Source organism: Callithrix jacchus, chromosome 12, assembly GCF_049354715.1.
Source record: "Callithrix jacchus isolate 240 chromosome 12, calJac240_pri, whole genome shotgun sequence".
NCBI classification, from domain to species: Eukaryota; Metazoa; Chordata; class Mammalia; order Primates; family Cebidae; genus Callithrix; species Callithrix jacchus.
In genome coordinates, this window is record NC_133513.1 from 116,127,606 (window position 1) to 116,149,132 (window position 21,527).

General features: G+C 42.9%; 1 protein-coding gene across 13 annotated transcripts in view; it reads left to right on the plus strand.

Annotated features, from left to right (window-relative positions):
- Positions 1-7,313: 7,313 nt before the first annotated feature.
- Positions 7,314-21,527, plus strand: part of DMBT1L1 (deleted in malignant brain tumors 1 like 1) — a 102,116-nt gene continuing 87,902 nt past the window's right edge. For all 13 annotated transcript variants that reach the window (XM_054243417.2, XM_054243419.2, XM_054243423.2 and 10 more), the window contains exons 1-5: positions 7,314-7,396; positions 12,791-12,889; positions 18,139-18,168; positions 18,919-18,948; positions 21,297-21,323. In XM_054243417.2, the coding sequence (XP_054099392.2) occupies positions 7,333-7,396; positions 12,791-12,889; positions 18,139-18,168; positions 18,919-18,948; positions 21,297-21,323 (250 nt within the window). In that variant the 5' untranslated portion in view covers positions 7,314-7,332. The remainder of the gene's footprint in view (positions 7,397-12,790; positions 12,890-18,138; positions 18,169-18,918; positions 18,949-21,296; positions 21,324-21,527) is intronic.

The window sequence follows — 21,527 nt, forward strand, 5'->3', positions numbered from 1 at the left end:
AAAATGCTGATGGTAGCAAAGCAGAAAGTGCAGCTCAGAAAAGCAGGAGGAATAAGAACAGCAGAAAGCAAGCCATCATGAATCAGAGTTGGTGTGAATCCTTGGGGAAAATCTTGAGCATTATACACTAAAATATAAGTTCCCATAGCTTAAAATCTTGTGCATTAGATTTTTCTTGTTTAAAAAAGATTTTCTTTAAAAGAAAACGAGTTTTAAAAAAGCAAACCAATTTATTTCCATTTTGAATTAAATCATGTACTTTGAACTCAGTATCAGAGTGCCATCAATTCTGTGTATTTATTGGCACTATAATTTGCATCTCATGAATGTCTTTGTCATGTAGGAATAGGACTAGAGTTGTGAGTTTTATGAGAATTGTCATCTGAAGTCACTATTTACTTAGAAAAAATTGTTCAGAAGAATCAGTGAAAGCAGTTTCTGGGCTAGTGTGCCTTTGCTGTGCCTCTGTCATAGAAATGCAACCTCTATTCTAGCGAGGAGGTAAATCTATTTGATTTTGATGACTTATCAAGTAATAAAAGTTTAAAATTTCTAGCAGGACTATATTTTATAATATTAGCTCTTTGCTGGTTTATGTGATGGAGTATACTTATATCAAGATTATCTTTTTATCACTTGAGGATTAAAATGTTCATCATGTTATTTAGAAAAACAGATACAGTGTCATCCCTTTACATGGTTGGTCTAGGAAAAAGCGCTAACATCTGCTTCACAGGCCAGGCAGGCCACGTTTTGTACAAGGGGAAAAGGCAACTGGCTGGGTTGGTGGAGCTATGTAACAATGACCAGCATAGATACAGCATTCTCTTACCTAGTGTTACACACCTGAAGTTAAAACTAATACCAGAAATTATAAGGTTACAATCCACCTTAGAGAGAAAGAGTACTCACCTACTTTTTATCCTCAAGAGATATTGTGTCTCATGCGGATTTCTAAAAAAAGACAAACAAAAATATGTAGAGATGGAGAACATGCGAACCAGCCAAGCTGAGTTCTTATTCCACAGCTTCACTCTCTCACCAGCTGCCCTTGGGCATCAGTCAGCTTCTCCCTGTCTTGTTTTCACATCTGTAAAATGAAGGTGAGACTATATATTCTGCTTACCTGCAGAACTATTTAGAAAATTAAAATGAAATCATGAATGTGAAACACTTGGAGCAGTGAATAAATACCAGGCAGACGTAAGGAGCGGCATAGCCCTTATTTTACTTTGTTCCTGTAGCAAATGCCCCCTTTCAAGTGTAGTTTACTCTTGTCAACATCTCTCCTACTTCTCATTTCTACACGTGGCTTCCACTGATCGCTCCTGCTTTATTTTTGTTTCACCTGTTTCCTCACTTAGCGGCTTTAAGAAATGTATCTTTCTAGATTGTTTGCACTTTTATCAAAACTTTTGATTCATTTTCTGGGAGGTGGCATAAATGTAAATAATGGTATGATTATTCAATAACTCAGTCCCAGTTATCTCAGATAAAAGATGTATCCTCCATGCACAAACAGGTTACCCCTGATTACCATCTTGCAGGGTCGGTATGTTTTCCAACCATGGGCTGCAGCTAGTACTGATGCAGCCAGATAATTTGCCCTCTACCAGCTGGAGGCGGGATCTCTGGATTAAAATCTAGTCTGCACCTCTAGCAAGCTGGTTGAACTTCTACAAATTCATTTTTAAAAATAAATTGTGAGTGCCACTGATCTAGACATCAAGGAGGCAATGACAAACTGACACCCTACCAAGTCAGCTTTGCAGTCCCCACATCTGCAACGTGTGGGCAAACACACCATGTCCTCCTCCTAGAGGCTGGGGAGGGATGAGTGATGTATGTGTAAAACACCAAGCGTAACCGGGAGACGGAGGGAGCACTCAGTAACTGTCAGCAGTTCTGGGTTAGCCCCTCAGCAAATAGTCCTCATCAGACAACCTGAGACCCAGGAACCAAGAGGCCACCCAATCCCTGCAGGATTTCATCTGTAACCTCTGCCTTCCGCCTGGATCTAACTTCTGAATGACCAGCAAAGTTTTGCAAGTTAGGCACAAACCTAGAGGAATAAATGGGGCTTTGGGCTGAAATGGGAACCAATGAAATGAATGTTTCCTTTTGAACACTCATAAAGAACAAGGAGTCTCAATTTCTTTAAATGTCAACATAATGCAACCTGACTGCATTTTATTCCAGTGAAAGAATCTATTGTTCCTGTGCATGGTAAACAACTGGAAAGTAGTAGTTTCCTGTTAATTCTTATCACTTTCCAGAAGCAGCTTCTCCTCCACTGATGCGTCCCCTGAACCCCATCAGTACTTAAAGCAACCTGCTCCTTAAACACACAGGCTCCAGCAAAGACAGGAGAAGAATGGAGAGGCTCCAGGGAGACGCCAAATTGAAATGCATGCAGAGTCAGCTGTGCAGGGACCAGTGCAAGCCTAAGAATGCAGCAGGGGCTACTTGGAAACAATTTGCTGATCTTCAATAATCTGTTGCTTTACAAAGCACCTAATTCCTTCAAATACTGGAAATGATGCCAGTAGCCAGCAAAAGAAGAAGAATGGAAGGAATAATGCAGCATTCTATAAATGAAATATTATGCAGCTGTTAAAACTTGTAGTTCTGTTTTCAAAAACGTTTAAACTGGAAATCTCTCATTACATCGTAAGAAATTTGGAAAAAAAGCAGTACACAGAGCCATAGCACCATGAGGTGCGAGTCCAACATTAGTGATGGACTAACAGCAGCAACAGCAAAAGGCACATATACATTTTATTTGAAAGCTTTAAAGGAAATATACTAACAGTGTATAACATAGGGGTACTGGTTTTATTTTCTTCTGCAGGTTTTCATGTACTTTATAATTTTCTTTAGTGAATATTACTTTCACCATGTTAACAAATAAAAGTTACAAAATATATGATCAGCTTGTGGTGGACTTCAATCCTGATTGTTTTAACATTGTTCCTTTGTAACATTATATGGTATTGGTAAAAATGATAAGGCCCAGTTTAGTCCTGGAGAGGATCCCAAGAGTCATTTATGTGGCCCTCCTCCCGCCTCAGGCAGCTACAGTATTATCATCACTATTCTAAAAAAGGTGCACCCAAGTGAGGTTAAGGCACCTGCCCAAGGTCCTACCAGCAAGAAATAGACTGGGAGACTAGGACTCAGATTTTCTTATTACGATAATAGTGTTCTGTTTTATGTTATGCTGTTATGTTAGTACTCCCCATGACTTATTAAAGCTAAAATTTATATTCTCCCTGGGCTCATGCAATATCGAAAAGGAGAAAACTGCAAGTCTTTTGACAATTTATTAAAATGGGCGGTTCATTGTCAATATTACAAAGAACACTGAATCCTGAATTTCCAGGTCCCTGAACACCTGTTGTGACTTCACTTCTGCTTGCTTTATACCATTCTCTGATTTGTGATCCCAAGCTGGTTCAGCTGCATTCTAGCCTCCCCTCCCCTCCCCTGCCCCGCCCCCCAGCCCAGCCCCAGGAGGGCATTTAGAATGCAGGCACCAGGGTGGTCCAGGCCGCATCTGCTCCATTGCTCATCCCTCATATTGAGAAGGTTCTCTCCGCCCTCTTATACAAATATCTCTGCTCCAGTGTTACCTTCTCAAGGAGGCTGCTTGGATCACCCAGCTTGATTGTTCTCCAAGCACAAAGATACCAAAGACACGCTGCATATTCACTTGGTTTTTATTCTCCATCTTGGCCAACTAGAACACATGCTCCCTAGGGACAGGGGCCATGTTCTGTTTTGTTCCCTGATACATCCCCGGGCCTAGAATGGGGTCTGGCATATAGCTGGTGCTCAGTAGGTATTTACTGAAGTGAAGAAAGGAGGAAGGTGTGAGTAGGACTCCCCCACCTTACCTCTATTACCCCAGCAATAAATAAATAGTAGCATGTCTGCATTACTGTTCACTGCTCACCCTTGCCGTCTTAGAGCCACTTCCGGGAAATTTGCTGAGCCTTCCCACAGGGCCATGGAAGGTGCATCCTTCCTGCGCTTCTCTAAGTCTGTGCTTTCCTAGGTTAACTTCGGAGAAACCAGGCCAATCCAGCAGACAACAGCAGTGCCATGAATCTAGATACTGCATTTGCAGGCAGATGTCAGCTGAGTGCCATGAGGGTTTCTGAAGGGAAGGCTGCCTGCCTTTCACAGCAGCCCATTTGAAACTGGGTCTTAATAAAACAATCGACTGCTCTTCACAGTATGTGAATATTCAGGGTGGTAGAATCCCACCTCTAATAAGCTTTTGTTCTAATCCAAGTTTTCCAAGATGCTAATATTAGTGGTTGAAATGTCCAAGACTCAGGTCACTTTACTATTTATACAATTCAACTTGTCAGTACTTACTACAATAAAGATACCTCCAATCTCTTGCACACATGTCTCCAGTAGTTTTATATCAACTGTATGGGAAGGGAGGGGCAATGGTTTTTAACAATAACAATTAGGAGCAGCACCTGTTATTTATGTACCAGGCTTTCTACTGGGCAGTCTTCATACATATTCTTGATTAGCTACAACAACCCTGTGGGATCCATATCTATTCCTGCCTGAGAGAGCAAAGGTGCCATGAGCTGAAACAGTACAGCTAGGAGAAACTCCAATCAGCCTCTACTCTGACATCAAAGCTCAGTCCATTTCACCAGCAGGGGAGTTTCTGAGTGAAAGATTCATCTGCTCCATTGAATGATGAGACAATATTGTGAAGTATCCATCTATGGTCTTTCTCTTACCTCCCTCTGCCGCCCCCCATTGCTCCCAGGAGCAATGGCACTAGAAAGTAAAAAATGTCATGTTATTGACATTTTAGTCAAAAGATGTAAATTAGGGAATATCTGGAAGAAGCTGCACTCCATTAAAAGTCCTCTAAAGTCTCAAGGGGACAGAAGTGAAGCAGGAGGTTGCTGGTGGGTCTCTGATGCCCATAGGACAACAGAATGCTCAGATAATCTGGGGGGTGGTGGGATCTGAAAAAAGAGATTTACATCCCTCCCATCCTCTGGGAGGTGAGAGGAGGGAGGGCTGGGTGGCTTGTCAAAGACAAAAGGCTAAAGACAGTCCCTGGAGTGGCTCATCTCCCCGAAAGTGTTGCCAAGTTTAGAAGAGAGAGGAGGACGCTGGGAGCTGGGAATAATGCTGAGCAAACCAGCGAGGACCCTGCAACCTGAGACCAGATAGAGCCACTGACACCTCACCAAGTACCAGAATGAAGGGACGACTGTGTCTGAGGATGCAACAAAGCTGGCATCTATCTCAGAGGAATGGCAGCATGAATGGAAGCCAATACCCAGGAACCAGGATTCCCACCAAGGGCCACAACGTGCTTTATGCTATTAGGCACAAGGAGGAAAGGGAACATGTGGATATACCAAAAATAAACCTGAAAATGCCTGGGACTCATTTTGGCTTGTCATTCTATAGTCCGCCTCTAGCAGAATGGGATCTCTAAGGAAAGGTTAAGTTATGGGAAAATAAATATTCACTTTGGTCTGTGAGATGTTATATAAGCTAGTTATTTTTGTCTGTGTAATACCCTTTCTCTTTCTATGCCTTTTTTTTCCTACCTTGGCTAAATTTGGCTGAATTTATTTTATAACTTAATATTGGGACTGTCAGGAAAGCTCCAAACCTCTGTTATAAAGATATCTATTGAGACATCCTCTTGCTTGTATAATATATAATCTCTTATATATGCCTAATTTTATTTTCCCAGGAACCCATTAGAGTAAGCAGAGCAGATAGTATTATCTCACTTTTTGTGAGGAAACTAAGTCTCAGTGAAGCTAAACGATTGCCCCAAATCACAATGGAATGAAGAAGATGTAGGTCCTTCAAACCCAAGCCCCAACTCTCACCCCTCTCTACTTTACCCATGACTCTATATTTGCCATCATGACCAACTGTGGATTTGTCCAATCTGTGATCTTCCACACAGAAGAGACGCCTGGAAGCCATTCCTGCTGGATATAGTGAGCAACACATTGGAGTTACCCAAATTGCCAAGTGGTCCTGATAGGTACAATTAGAGTGTTAGAACCCACTGGGGTCTAAAAAAACCTTCTTGTCATTTTGTTTCATTCACAGGGATACGGAGTTAGATGTATGCTAGAGAAGATGGGTTCCTCTATTAGAAGCCTGAGAATTATTTCAGATTATGGGATATTTTGTTACATAAAACAATAATCTTTTTCAGATTATGGGATATTTTATTACATAAAACAATAAAAGCTAATGATCCTAACACCCAGACACATAAAGAGATTTAGACTCAACGAGACAGAAAATTGATGAGGACGACCAGGACTTGAACTCAGATCCAGAACAAGCAAACTTAATAAATATTTATAGAGCTCTCCATTTTAAATACACAAAATATACATTCTCCACTTTAAATACACAAAATATTGATAGGCCATTATTCATCCCCATTTTTAGAATAAAGCAATATTCCCGTTCTCTCTCCCTCTTTCTTCCTCTCCATCAAAAAAAAAAATTACATCTAAGTTAAGAGAAAAATATGTTTTAGGGAAGTAATTTGCCGGACATCAGATATCCCCGTGCAAAGCTCAATTCAACAAAGATTTAAGTAGAAGGCATCACACTAAGCCTGCCATAAGTAAGCAATATTAGAAGTAAGGCTATAAACAATACAACGAGAAGTTCTGCCCTCAACGTTTACAGGATAATGGAGGAAACCAGACTAAAGCACTAGTAATGACAGTCAAGGCAGCATTTATGGAGTGTGATTAAGAATGTATTCAGGTATTAATTACAATCAAGGCAGAACGTAAAAGCTGTGCCAAGTGGACGTCATAGAATTAGAGAAGGGCACAAACACATGTGGTTGGGAAATAAGAGGAAAACAAGACAGGAGGAAAGGCAGTGTGTGGGCATTGAAAGACGAGCAGAATTTCAGCAGCATCTCCTGGGAGCAGCCGCCTGCAAGAAGAGGTGATGCTCTCCATGAGATTGAGGACTCCTGGTGACCTCTTTCCCAGGAAAGAAGTGTCAGGAGGGCCCCATCTGCTTAGCCAGGTATCAGCACATAGTTTGACTTTTCTTCTCTATGATTTTACCTTTCAACTGTTCATGGAATGCCTCTCACAGGTAGACTTACCCTTTCTCCCATAGCAAATACACACAATATACCAAAGCAAATGAGTCTGCTGGTCTGAGTGCCTGCCAATCCATGCCTGAGAATAGCATCAAGTTGCATTGACCCACCTCCAGCAGGAGAACTTGGAGACTATATAAAGCTGAAACCCAGATTTTGCTGTAGCTGGAAGCTCTCCCATCATGGGCTGCCAAGCCCTCCTCCTTTGGCTGCTGTTCTTCCATGCCATTATTCTACCTGAAGCAGGTACTGCAGCTGATGTACAGGTTCATTTTACTCATGCCTTGTTACAAGCTTGAAAGTATGGTTATTTGCACATAAGCCACCAACACAACAAGCTTAAAATTAAATGCAGATAGAGCTTTTACTCTGCTTGATTAATCCAGCCACTGATGAGATATTGTTGTGATGATCGCTGAATGTATAACCATAACTGATTTTAGGAAACTTCGGCTGAATAGTTTCTGTAAGATTTGTTTTCTGTGAACAAAGCATTAACCAATTTATTGCTCTTTAAAATCATAGCTCTATTTGTGGGATTCTGGATAGAAATGGACAAAGAAAGAATACTTGGCTATAGTATGATCTAATAAGCATTCTTAAAATGTTCTTTGGCTTATGAATTGATATTTAGCAGTAGAAGTACCGAATCACAGCCATGATTTCTGAATGGAGCTATGAAATATACAGTAAGAAAAGCCTGAAGTACTGGACATGACATAAAATTATCTGGACTTGATTCATGATGCCTTCTAACCTGAAAACCTGTACCTTTCTATAAAAATACATTTGTCAATTTGATATTCTTGGTTTTAATGTGTCTTCCATATCTGGTCCTCTTAAGGAAAATTTAAATTTAATTTGAAGCTAAACTAATCAAAAATATCCACATAACTTCAATTATTTGTATCATTATTTTGCGGCTTTGGGGGAAAACATTAATGTCCCACTTGTCCCAACAAATGAAAATTTGGAAATACCTTTGACCAACAAGTCGTTTGAATATAATTTTTATTAATTATGAAGGAAAAACATAACTCACCAACCGCAGAATAACAATTGACTTGAAAGTTTACAATCTGCTCAAACTCTTCTTTTGTTCTGCATGGAATTGTATGTTTATATCCAATATTCAAACATTGATTACAATATACTAGGCTATTAGGAAGGATTTCAATAATTTTTTTAATCCTTTGAGTTTCTGGGCCTCGTTTCCTATCCGTTTGTCCAATGAGGTTTCAGCTTGGGAATATGGGCTTTAGGGCAGAAAGATATGGATTATTCAAGTGCTACCTGGGCACTTTTTGGCCCAGTGAACTTGGACAAGTTTGAAATCTCTCTGTGCTGCTATTTTTAACAACTGTAAAAGAACATAGTTCACAGGATTGTTTGGAGGATTTAATGAAATGTTTGTAAAATACTTGGAAGAGTGCTTCAGACATAGAAAATGTTCAGTCAATGTTAACTGTTATTATAGACACTGTAAATTATAAACTATAGATATTTTAAACTGAGAAGAGATGAAAATACAGATTATCAGATTCAGAATATAACATTTTACCATGGTACATCCATTTCCCAGGAAACCAAGGTATTCTCTCCTTTCAATATTTCGGTAATAGGTTTGAGTAGCTGATTCAATATTTAAGAAATATATAGCTGGAAAGGAGTTTTTTTTTTCCAGTTATCAACACTATGCAGGTTGGTACTCGGGGTTTACAAGCTCTACCAAACGTGTATGGAAAGTTTTCTGAAGCAGAGCGAAAATTTGAAAATTTCTGAGAAAATTCAAAATTCATATTCATCATGTTTGTGCAAAGATGATTCTGAGTTTGATGGTGCTCAAAGTGACAAAGTATCAGCTGTGGGGATGTAATTTTAGGCATGGCCCTGGACCCATTCAGAATGAATCTCGGTGATCTCTGCCCAGCTCTCCCGGGCTCCTTGCCTTACTCAAAATGTGTTGCTACTCTTAAGAAATGGAATCAGTCTATGATTTAATCTCTTTAGAATCAAGTGCCCAAAGGATTTTAGACAGATGTAAGGATGCAAAATAGACAATTCTCAATCTACAATAAGTTTGATGATTTCTGGGAGCTGGAAAAAACACCTCAAAATTCTACGTGTTTCTCTTAAGACTACATCCTGATAACTACTAATCTATTGGGAACAGTGGAGAAGGGGTCCCTTGAAGAAAAATCAGCCTCATTCTGGTCCCAACCGTCCTGAATCCCTCCTCCTCCTCACATCAAGGTGAAAAACCAAGTCCCACTGGGAAAAGCAGCCCAAATGAGACTATGGGGCATTTTATAATCCAGTTACAACAATATTCAACTCTCCTCTGCCTCACTCAGCTTTCTTGGAAATTTGCTAGCTTACCACCAAATCCCAGAGCATTTCCCAGGCTGAGGGCACATGCTGTTCTGCTCTGCGCCCATTTCTTAGCACAATGGCTGGCACAGTAGAGAACGCTCCATCACTCATTTTAAAAAAATGAGCAAAACACAATGAGCAAGGACATCACACCCTTGACTGATCTCCACTTATGAGATCTTTCCCAAAATAAAACCAACAGGATTATGAGGCTGTTTCCCCTGAGTGGCTGCAAATCTAAGGATATTTGAGAGGCTCAGCTAATCTTACAGAGACCATTTGCAAGTCTTATCAATGGGGCCATTTTCTTGCCAGCTTCCTGGTGCCTCCCTCATCTTTGCCCCTTTGCCAACCCTTTTGTGCCCACCTGTACTGCCGCTGCACCTCTCCCCCGAGATGTGGATGTCGCCCCAGAGCTTATGGAGGGGTTGCTCTTGGGCTTCCAGGAACAAGCGGATTAGTGATCCGATATGGCCCAACAGGCTTTTCTAGGCTCCTAGTGCTGATTGCACAAGAGTCTTACAGACAATGGGGCCAGTGAGACCGTCTGGGAACAGCCACCCAGGGACACCACTGCAGTTCCCTGCAGGTCACTTTGATAGTAGAAGAGATTTGGGGAACTTTCAAACCATTGGAGCGCAATTGATATTAGGGTGATTCACATGAAATGTGAGGACAAAGGGGAACTTGTTGACCACCAGAGAGAAACGCTGTTTCTGATCATGCAGTTGTTGCCTGGCACAGAATTTGTCTAATCAACACGATCCAGGTGAAAGTATTAAAAAGTCTCTATAAACCCCATTATGATCAACTTACAATCCATTCAGCTGTGTGCACTGCTCCGCCTGGGCCCCACACTGACCACAACCCCTCCTTCCCTCACCCCCACAGACCCCGCCCACGCTCTCAGCCCTGCCGCTGCATCCTCAGACAGGGAGGCCCAGCCCTGGCACCATGGTCAGCTGGAAATTCCCGGTGCAAGATCACAACTGGACCACACAGCTGCCCTGTGGTCCCAAGCACCTCTGGCCATATGCTCAGCAGAAAGCACACTGCCTTGCCTAACTTGCAAGGCCTGCAACTCTGAGAGCCAGTTTGTACACAAGCACACTCACACCCACCACTCACATTCATTCACATACACACACACACCACTCACATTCATTCACACACATGCACTCTCATACTCCCCACTCTCATTCACACACATACACACACACATCCTTCACTTACACTCACCATTCACATCTTTCACATACATACACTCACAACACACACACACCACTCAAATTATTTCACATACACATCCACACACCCACACACACCACTCAAATTATTTCACATACACATCCACACACCCACACACACACTCTCACACATTCATTCACAATGTCTCACACACACACATGCTCACCACATACAACCAACCTGTTTCATTCACTCTGCCTCTGATCCTATCCCAAAGTGCTGCCATCCTTGTCCCCTGCCCACAGTGCCACCCTCCCCAACCGAGCTACCAGTTATCACCTCACCTAGTTATGAATCGTCCCTCATTCCTGGCTCTTCATCTCTTATTGTAAATATTCCCCCAAATACTCCAAAACAGACCAAGCACTTCCTGAGACCACCTGCCCAATGTCTGGCTCCACCTCCCCCACCTGAGGCCACCCAGCCCTTCTGCAGGGTGCACTGCAGCAGCCTGGGAGGGATAGTGGCTTCAGCCCTGGGGGGATGCCGGGGTGCTGTGTCTGTACCTCACCTCACTCCAGATTGAGAATAGGTTGACTTTCCACATCAAAGATCAGGAGTTGGGTTTCAGCCATCCTGCCAAGTCCCTCTTGGAAATTCCCCTTGCTTCACATCCAAGACTTCTTGCTGAGTTGGTCCTGACATCTTATTTTCACTCTCATTTCCTAAGCCAGTCACCCTGGCTTCACCTCGACTCCTTTCTGAAGCTATTCTTTTAAAGAGACAATAATACTGGCCTTTAACTGCCAATCCAGTGGCATCAGGGTCCTCTGTCTGATCAGCTCGTCTGCAGCAGGTCCCTGTGCACAGACCCTCACTCTTCCTTGGCTCTGTAGCAGTGACAATGATCAGATGAAAGCTCTGGGGATCTGAATGGTCAACAGTCCGTGGGATTCTGTTGTGCAGCGAGCTTGGGAACCCCTGTCCTGGCATCACTTCCGAAGCTCTTGCCTTGGTGTGTAGTTGGTTTTATGACTCTTCCTTTTAATCAAGTATATGTTTATACCAGTTATTCTGATTTTCTGTCAGCCAGTATACTTTATTACACATCTTTAGCAATCTGTAGTTAAGCCCGGCATTTGAGTTAAGTAAGCTACAATGTACACATAAAGCATGCTTTTTAGCTCATCTCATCTGTTCTACTATCTCATGAGTTTGTCCTGTTTTAGCCATTTTTCCCTTTTTGTGTTTTTTTCTGTTTATATTTTTGTTATGTATATTTTTCTGTTTGGGAAGTTATTTAAGTAAAATTAATTCATTCATTTTTGGATTTTGTGCTTTAGAGGTATTTGTCTACACAGCAGTCCTTTTAAAAACTGGTTTCTAACTCTTTCTGGTCAGATGAAAGCTCTTGTACCTAACCAGCTGCTTTTTGGATTTTGTGCTTTAGGGGTAACTTTGGTAAGAGAGGAGGTTTTTGTCTACTGCACATAAACACAGCAGTCCTTTTAAAAACTGGTTTTCAACTCTTTCTCGTTAGGTTGAAAATTAATTCAATCCAAAAATGAATGAATGAGTTTTACTTAAATAACCCCCCGATAGAAAAAATATATGATAAAAATATAAACAGAAAAAAAAACACGAAAAGGGGAAAATGGCTAAAAAAGAACAAACTCATGAGATAGTAGAACAGATCAGATGAAGTAAAAAGCATGCTTTATGTGTACATTGTAGCTTACTTAACTCGAATGCCGGGCTTAACTACAGATTGCTAAAGATGTGTAATAAAGTATACTGGCTGACAGAAAGTCGGAATAACTGGTATAAACATATACTTGATTAAAAGGAAGAGTCATAAAACCAACTACACACCAAGGCAAGAGCTTCAGAAGTGATGCCAGGACAGGGGTTCCCAAGCTCGCTGCACAACAGAATCCCACAGACTGTTGACCATTCACATTCCCAGGCCCCATCTGCTGCAGCTATGAGCCAGCATGTTTGCAGTGGGGCCCATGAGGCCACTGTCTTAGGCCATGCTCAGGATCCCTGCTGGGTTTTAATGTGTCTGTTGCATCTCAGTTTGTTATAGGAGGGACGTGGGAGGATCCAGAGGAAGGCTATGGCACAGACACGCTGAGAGAAGCACTGTCCGAGATACATCTGTGACTGAGCAAGAAGGTGAGTCACAGCCAGACAATCCCCTTGGCCTTGAGGAAGAGAGGCTGAGGACAGGTGGGATCTGCAGGGACTGTGTCCAGGAATGGGCAGTCCCCACATAGTCAGGCAAGCTGCATATCTCCACAAATAAAGACATCCAGTTTTATTTCTGCTTAACAAGACAAGGAGGCCCTCAGATCTCTGTTTAACTTCTTGGTTCTTATACATTAAAGACTGACTTTGGCCAGGCATTGTGACTCACGTCTCAGCACTTTGGGAGGCCAAGGCAGGTGAATCACTTGAGGTCAGGAGTTTAAGAGCAGCCTGGCCAACATGGTGAAACCCCGTCTCTACAAAAAAAAAAAAAAAAAAGAAAGAAATTCACCTGGTGTGGTGGCGCATGCCTACAATCCCCAGCTGCTTGGGAGTCTGAGGCAGGAAAATCACTTGAACCCAGAAGGTAATAGTTGCAGTGAGCCAAGACTGCACCACTACACTCCAGCCTGGGTAATAGAGTGAGTGAGATTCCATCTCTAAAAAAAAACAAAACACTGACTTAAGGGTCTGTATTTCAAGAGTTGTTAAATGATGGAGTGTTTGATAATCGTCCCAAGAGCAAGAGTTCACTGAATATGCAAAATCCTGACCCCATTCCCAGACATGGGGTGCACTTCAGGAATCTGCATATTTAACAAGCCCCCCCTAGAGACTCAAATGACTTCGGCAGGTTATATGAGAGCCACACTTTGAGAAACACTGCCCTGTGGCCACTGGGAAGAGAGAGACAGCAGGAGACCCACCAGCTAGCCCCTTGCTGTCCCTCTGCAGCAAGTCTTGGGCATTTGCATCTGTCTCTCTTATTTCTGGCTCTTAACATGGAGGTAATAAAATTTGCCAGCTCCTAAGTGTTCCCTCTGCACCAGGCATTTTACCTATATTTGTTTCTTGAATCCCCTTTGAGGCAGGTACAATTATCACTGACAGATAAGGAAAGCCAGAAAATAAGCGGCCCACATGAATTGCATAGCTAGTGTGTGGCAGAGCTGAGAAGCAAACCCAGAGGCTGGCTGTGGCCCTCGCACTCTGAAGCCAACCATCTTAGGTTCCTTGCTGTCCCTGGAGACTCCTGTGGGGAGCCCGGTGGATCATGACCAGCAAAGTACTAGGAGTGGGGAAATGCAGGTGCCAGGTGACAGGAGCGGGCAACAGCATCTTTGGGAAAAAGTACAGTGCTAGTATTTGCTGTGCACTCACATTTCACCCCACTCAACACTCAACACTGACAATGACATGGCAGAAATTATCCAAAAATCCAAGAGAGATTTTCTAAGCTAAAATATCAAGAAGCCCAGAGCCTGAGAGCTTCTGTCTTCTTAGATGCAGATATTCTTGCCAGGGTGGACACTTCTCAAAAGAGCAAAGCAAAGCTTGATATCTCATCACAGGCAGGGCAAACCTAACACGGTCCCGTGGATGACCCCACCCAGAACAGGAAGGCCCTAAGGAATCCGACAGTGTTCCCCTTCTGTCCCCTCACTAACACCGTGACCTGCAGGAAGCTGCTGCCATTGTAGTATCCGATCTTCCTGGTAACAGGAAGACAATAACACCCTACATGGGAGTCATGAGCCTTACAGAGATGTCAGCTCTACAGGGCTCAGCCCAGTGTCAGAAGCACAGATAGATGGTGCTCAGTAAATAGCAGTTGTTATTGTGACCACAGGAGACGGTGGGGAAAATGACTCCCTTTGCCAACACTTAAATAGGCATTGGGGGACTGCCTTTCTTCCAAAGACTGGCTTGCTGTGCAACTCATGGAAGGTTCTGGAAGGTGCTCAGGATAAGTCAAGGTGTATTTTGAAGGTGTGTGGGGCACAGTGTGCGATGACCTGTGGGACAAGAAGGAAGTGCAGGTAGTGTGCCCGCCGCTGGGCTGTGGGGCAGCTGTCTCTGCTCCTGGAGAGGCCCACTTTGGCCAAGGCTCTGGCCCCATTCTTCCGGACGACGTGCAGTGTTCTGGGACCGAGGCCTACTTGGGGCAGTGCTCCCACCCTGAATGGTTTACCCACAACTGTGGGCACGGGGAAGACGCTGGTGTCATCTACTCGGGTAAATTTCTATCTTTTCTGAAAGTTGATTTCTCATTTTTTTCTGAGCAGTCCCTGAGGCTCTTTGTTTCTCCCCGATATGAGAGAATGCCTTCGTAACAAATCATTTCATTGTTATAAAACTCCCTGTCCACGCAGGTCTTCAGCCACTTTTACCAAGAAAGACACTGACTCTGAAGCCTACTCCTCTCTGATATTTATAAAGCAGCTGAACTCTCTAACTCTAACCCCAGTCCTTTGTGTCTATTTGAAAAGTCAAAGGTAATCATATTGGGAAGAAAGCTAGATTTGAGACGAAAAGCCTTAGTCCAGCTGCAGGATTTGTGGATCCTGGTGCAAAACAAAAATGTGGTCCCCCTTTTCAAAAAGTGTTAAGAATATCAAGAGTGTAACAGAAGAGCATCAACGGAAGGGCAGGGTCCATGGGACTTAGGTAAGGCTCACCCCAGTGAATATTCCTCTATGATTCCTTCTCCCCAAATCCCCTGCCCCCTTGAACTTAATGTGGCCTTTGCCATCATTTTGCCCTTACCTAACAAATTGAGAATGGTCATCACGACAGTCACAATCATGCCTTTCACTGTATTGCTGTGAGGACGAAGCGCCTGTCAGTTCTGATCCACTGTCTTATCATTCCACAGCCTGAAAAGTAGATTGCCCATAAGGCTGTGTTGATACTTCTGCTTTTTGGGAAAATCAGCCCTCTAGAGAGTGAGCAGCTGTGTCTCTGATAATCTGGCTTCGGGTGATAGGGAAAAGTGTAGAATCAGGAGGAGGAGGAAGAGGAAGGCTCTTCCTTGCTCCTTAGCTGCAGACGACCGAGAGTCAAAGAGGGTGTCTTTCTCCCCCACTCCCCTGCTAATTCCTCCCAAACCCAACATGCTAGGAAGCAGGATTAGGTCCATTATCAAGTGTCCAGAAGCTGAGTATTCAGCATATTTACTGCAAGGCTGTAGAGATGCAGCAGTGAAGACAACGTCTCCATTCTGCAGGACGGACTTACAGGTGACTGCCAGCAAGCACACGCCTCGCCTCCCTGCCAACTGGACTGGGAGGCCTGCTGTGGCTGGGACTTTTCCCAGTGCAGCCAGCTCCATCTCAACTGCAGTTAAGGGGGCAGAGGAGAGCTCCAGTCCATTAAACCATCATTCCCAAGGCCTCTCACCAGCCTGCAAGGCAAAGGGAGCCCCAGCCCCTCCCACCTTCTGGACCCTGGGGTCTTACCTTATTATTGAACCAAACAGAACACTGTCCAAAGCCCTTCCTGTGAGTCCTCAGCAGGCATGTGTGGAATTTACCTTTGTCTCATGGGGGTGCTCCAGGAAACCTGGGCGGGCAGAAAGAAGACTCTGCCACTCTCAGGCAGCAAGTCCTGCACCAGGTGCCTTGGGAGGGAAGGTGGAAGAGAGGGGCTGAGAACAACCTAGTTAGCAAAATATCGTAAGTATAAATCTTGCTTCAGGCGATTTAAAAACACTTTCCATGATTTTGCCCTCCAGGGGACATTGGGCAACGTCTAGAGACATTCTTGATTGTTGCAATTGGGGTGTTACTAGCCTGTGTGGTCAAAAGCCAGAGATGCTGCTAAATATCCTACAATGCACAGAACAGCTCCCACCACGGAACTTTCCAGCCCAAATGTCAGCAGTGCTGAGGTTCAGAATCGCTGCTTCAGAATCAAACATGCGCAGTTGAATTTACTGATTGTAATAACTATTTGTTAATAATGAACTGATTGTTGATTAATTAATAGTTGTATCAGTAACGAAAGTAAAGTTGACTATAGCTTGTTCCCCAAGTCTTAGCCTTGGTCTAGTTTATTTTCCAGTCATTTCCTCTGATTGTCCCCTCTACTAATTACAGTTAATTAAATTTATCCTGTCATTTTTGAGGGGGATAATCTCATCTCTTTCACATATGGCATTTTGGCAGATTCACTGAATCATGTCATGTGCTCCACATCCAAATGTAACAGAGCTCTGAGTGGTCTTGCCTAAGAGACTGCCTCAAAGCATAACCCCAGCATCAGTCACTGAGTGCTCTCCAGTTTCCTGAGCACCTCCTGTTCACCATCCCATTCCACCCTTCAGGAGAGCTTGTTTTATGAGCTTTGTGTTGCAAATAGGGAAACCGGGGTTCAGAGACTAGGGTAAGCAAGGTCAAAGTTAAATGCCTTGATCAAAGTCCCACAGCAAATATTTATGTCTCTGGACTCCACATCCAGTGCTGTCTCCTGCACCAAATGTCTACATGCTGGAAAAATTGCCCTGCACCTCGGCAAAAATTTTCAAATGTTCAGAGTTGTCTTCGATGCTCTACGTGTAGCCTCCCTCTCCTCACCTACTTCAGGCCTTCCCAACACACTCACACCCCTGAAATCCTGGCAGGCTCCCCAGGCGCAGGGAACCCTGTGCTGATCCGCCCTAATTTACTTAAACAGGAGCTGAGACCCACCTTCTTCCATCCTTGAGGATCACACTTCCCCCAGTTCCATTTCCTCAAGTGCTCTTCCCCTCCACCTCCAGTGACCGTGACATTGAGAGAAAGAAGAAGGTTAATTGGGGAAATATGTAATTGACTACTTGAGTGAGAGGACTGGATATAAATGGATTAGTCAGTTCTGCTGTTTTTCAAATAGCCCCAAAGAACATGACCCAGGTTTCCATGCCCTAAGCTCACTCTCCTTGAAATCCTTTATTTACTTTAAAAAGTCACCCAGTTTTTCTTACAAGTCACAATGAAGCCATATTTACTTTAATATAAAAACAAAGTCGTAAAAACTCAACAACATTAGGTGACTTCATTCTCTTAGGAAGATGTGCCTATTAATCCTGTGGGGTCTTCTACCCCATCTCATGGTGAAAAACTTAGAAACCCGAGCCTAGTTGCTCAGGAAGCACATAGGCTTCCTGAGCCTGGAGTTGACACTAAAATGTTTGCATTTCAATGAATATTGAAAATAGTCTAAAGGTCTTTCCTTCCCAGATATGCCCGAAGTCTTTTTGAAGTGATGGTGTATAAGACAAATTCCACGGTGAAGTTTTTCACTGGGGTCTTAGCAATGGGGCAACAGCAGATCCTTCTAGCAAGTACAGGGCATTCCAGAATTTTTATTATCTCTAATAGACTCAGTTTGCATATAACTTTCTTTTCTCCTCATAGAGTATGAAAATGAACCCTTGCAAACTTTCGGTAAGCATCACACTTTACTATATCTTTAACAGAACATCCACTAATGCCCCTAGTTCTTGGATTGTATTTACCAACATAATGCATTGCATGAAGTTGAGGATAACAGAAAAAAAAAAAACTGAATTTAATCAACAGGACACAACAAAGGAAAGAGAAAACACAGGTGGCTTCCTTGCCTTTAACCATGAGGCAATCTTTGATCCCCAAACGGTTGTCTAAATGTATTTCAGAAAATCATGGAGTGGGAGCATGAATATGGTGTAGTAAATTATCATGCAAAAGTGTTATTAAACTCAGACTAAAGAAAGTGCTAACTGTGGACACCCAAATCATGCCTCTAAGGCTGGAAAGGCAGTGACTATGGCCTCAGAAGAGATCCCTCTCCATCTCTGTTTCGCAAATTCAGAGATTATTGAGAAAAGCACAGCCTATTGTTAACCTGAGCCCTCCAGCATTCTCCTTTATGAGTGCCTTAGGAATATAGTTCTATGAACATTTTGCCTTTTTGGTAGAAGGTGCATTTGCACAAATAATGCATCTTAAAAGATCAATCTGTACATGACTCTGAGATGCATGATACATTTCTCACTTGCCACTGATCAGAAGCTACTGGATCTGTTTCTCAAAGCATGCCGTTAGCTTAACATCTGCTCCAGGAGGCCATCACATACATGCTGATGCTTGCCCAGTAAACTTGGGTAGACTATTTTGCATGACAATAACACCTCATTTATTTCTCTCTGCTCTCAGATCCTGAGATCCTAACACCATTTCCTGGTGGTAAGTCAAGATTTTCTAACTTCCTGGCTGATACAGATTGATGGGTCATTTGCCGCTAATGTGATGGGTATATCTCCAACCCTACAAACACTGCCAAACAGAATGGTTTCATCTGAGGATCCCAATGCTTTCACTTCACTCATAAATCTGTATAGGCGTTTGGTTTTGTATTTTGTGTTAATGCACAGAGAAAGGCTCTGTCCTCCTCCCCATCCTTCTTTGTCTTTGTAACTTCTTCCTGCTCCTCTTTCAAGCCTAAAATCCATTGTCATATTTTAGGAAAGATATCCCCAAATCCCACCCCCACCCTGTTATATACTCTCAGAATATCATGAGAGTATACTGCTTCCTAGCACTTAGCATAGTTGCGAATCTCCATGTCATTTTAGATTAATATGACTGCTTCCCCCAGACTTGCAAACTAGACCCCAAACTCCGTGGCAGCCAGAGTTGGATCTGTCAGTTTAACCGCAGTATCCACGGTGCTATCTATTCTGCCCTGGTGTGTGCTCAGTAAATGCTTATTGCAAGGTGAAACGAATATGTTAATGCAGAATATGTTCCTTCTGCTAACACGCAGTATTTTTGGATTTCCCCCAAAGACTGGCCACAGTTGCAGCTAACGAATGGGTCAGGCAGGTGTTCTGGGCATGTGAAGTTTTCTACCATGGCCAGTGGGACAGGTTTTGCAATGACCAGTGGGAGAATGAAGCGGAGGCGGTGTGCTGGCAGCTGCACTATGGGTGTGCCCTTGCGGCACCTGCTGAGGCCCAATTTGGTGAAGGCAGAGGCAAATTTCTGCTGGATGATGTGGACTGTACTGGGAAAGAAAGTTTTTTGGGACCATGTCCACATGCCAGCTGGGGCCTGCATAACTGGGGTCCCAGAGAAGATGCTAGCATCATCTGTGCAGGTAATGGTTACCTCTCCCTCCATAGATGCCCCTCACGTGATCGAGACTGCATCTCCACTCACCCCACTGGCAGTGCTTGCACCTATGTAATTGACTATCTCTGCCACTTGGGTGAGCCAAAAGTAAAGACACAGTGGTAATGTGAGAACTTCAACTTGAGCTCAGGAACTTATTAGCCACAAAATGTTGAGGTGGATTTTCCACAGAGAAAAATAGTGGAAGATATTGATGGTACCATTACAAAGACTAGATTTCAAAATGAATGGCGGAAGACAGCATGAGTCAACAGTGATGTGAATCACTGCCTGGGTGGGTTCTTTCTTCAGGTCACTGTGATGTACTAAGAGACGAAGGCTTTTCCCACTAAAAATTCGCAGTCAACTGAAGGTGGCAAAACGAGGAGTTTGTAAACTAGAGTAGCAATAGCTAGTCTCGATTGTGACTTCAGGTTATGATTGCTAATCACAAGACTTTACCCAAATAGTCATCATCGTGCTCAGTCTAGGACAGGCTTGAGACCAGTCTGTTGAAGCTGTGCTCTCCTGTGCATTGTAGGCTGTTATGCAGCACTCCTGACCTCTTCCCAGTAATGACAGTAGCACGCCTACTCCTCACACTCTTGCTAAGTGTCCTTTGCGGGAATAAATTGACCCTGAGGACCATTGGCCTAGATATACAAACAAATTTCCACCAAACATGTGACTAACTTAGCATACTACCAGTGTTAACGGCATACATTTGTGTGCCAGTGGGGACACAAAAGCAAATAATTTAGCAGGAAACTTGGTCACTTGCCAAAATTTCTAATTGTATTAAACCAGAAAGACTATCTAAATGATACTAATAGTATTAACTAGCTTTTTAAGTCCATTCAAACAGCTCAAATTGTGTGTGTGTGTGTGTGTGTGTGTGTGTGAATGCTTATTGCAAGGTGAAACAAGTGTGTGTGTGTGTGTGTGTGAGAGAGAGAGAGAGAGAGAGAGAGAGAGAGAGACAGAGAGAGAGAGAGAGAGTTTTGGTTTGTTTTTTCATTTAGCTTTTGCTTTTTTTCCAACCCTTTAATTTTTTTGAATTATTTGGAGTTTTGGCAGATAATTCCATCAAAACAGTCTAGTCTATAAAGCTCCTGCATTCCACCTAACAGTTTCGTGTGTATAATTGGTGTTTTCTCCTCTTTGGAGGCATTATACGGTTTGCACAGTGGACATAGCAGAGCCAACATTGAATTGAACATGTGTTGTTAGACACACTATGCTAAATAAAAATACATTTCATAGTTAATTAAATCACCTGAACCAAGGCAGTGAGGGTCAATGCTTTTATTACTTGGAGTCATATTCTTTCATTTTAAAATTAATTTTTATTTAAAGCATCTCTAGAGGCAGCTGCCCTTTTCTAAGGTAGATTTTTTTTTTCTTTTCCTATATGTTAACAGAGGCTGAGTACTTACAGCTTACCTCAGGTAAGTTCATGCTTTTGCTTTACTGACTTGATACTTTTTCATTCTAGAAGCTACCTGGGCAGGTAATGGGCAGATAATAAAGAGATAAATGGAATAAATGGTGGGATCAGTTTGCTATATATTGGCAGTCATTATTTTTCATTTCTACATTCCTGGGCTGTTAAGATAATCCTTCTGTTAAGTCGAAAATGCCACTGGACTGCT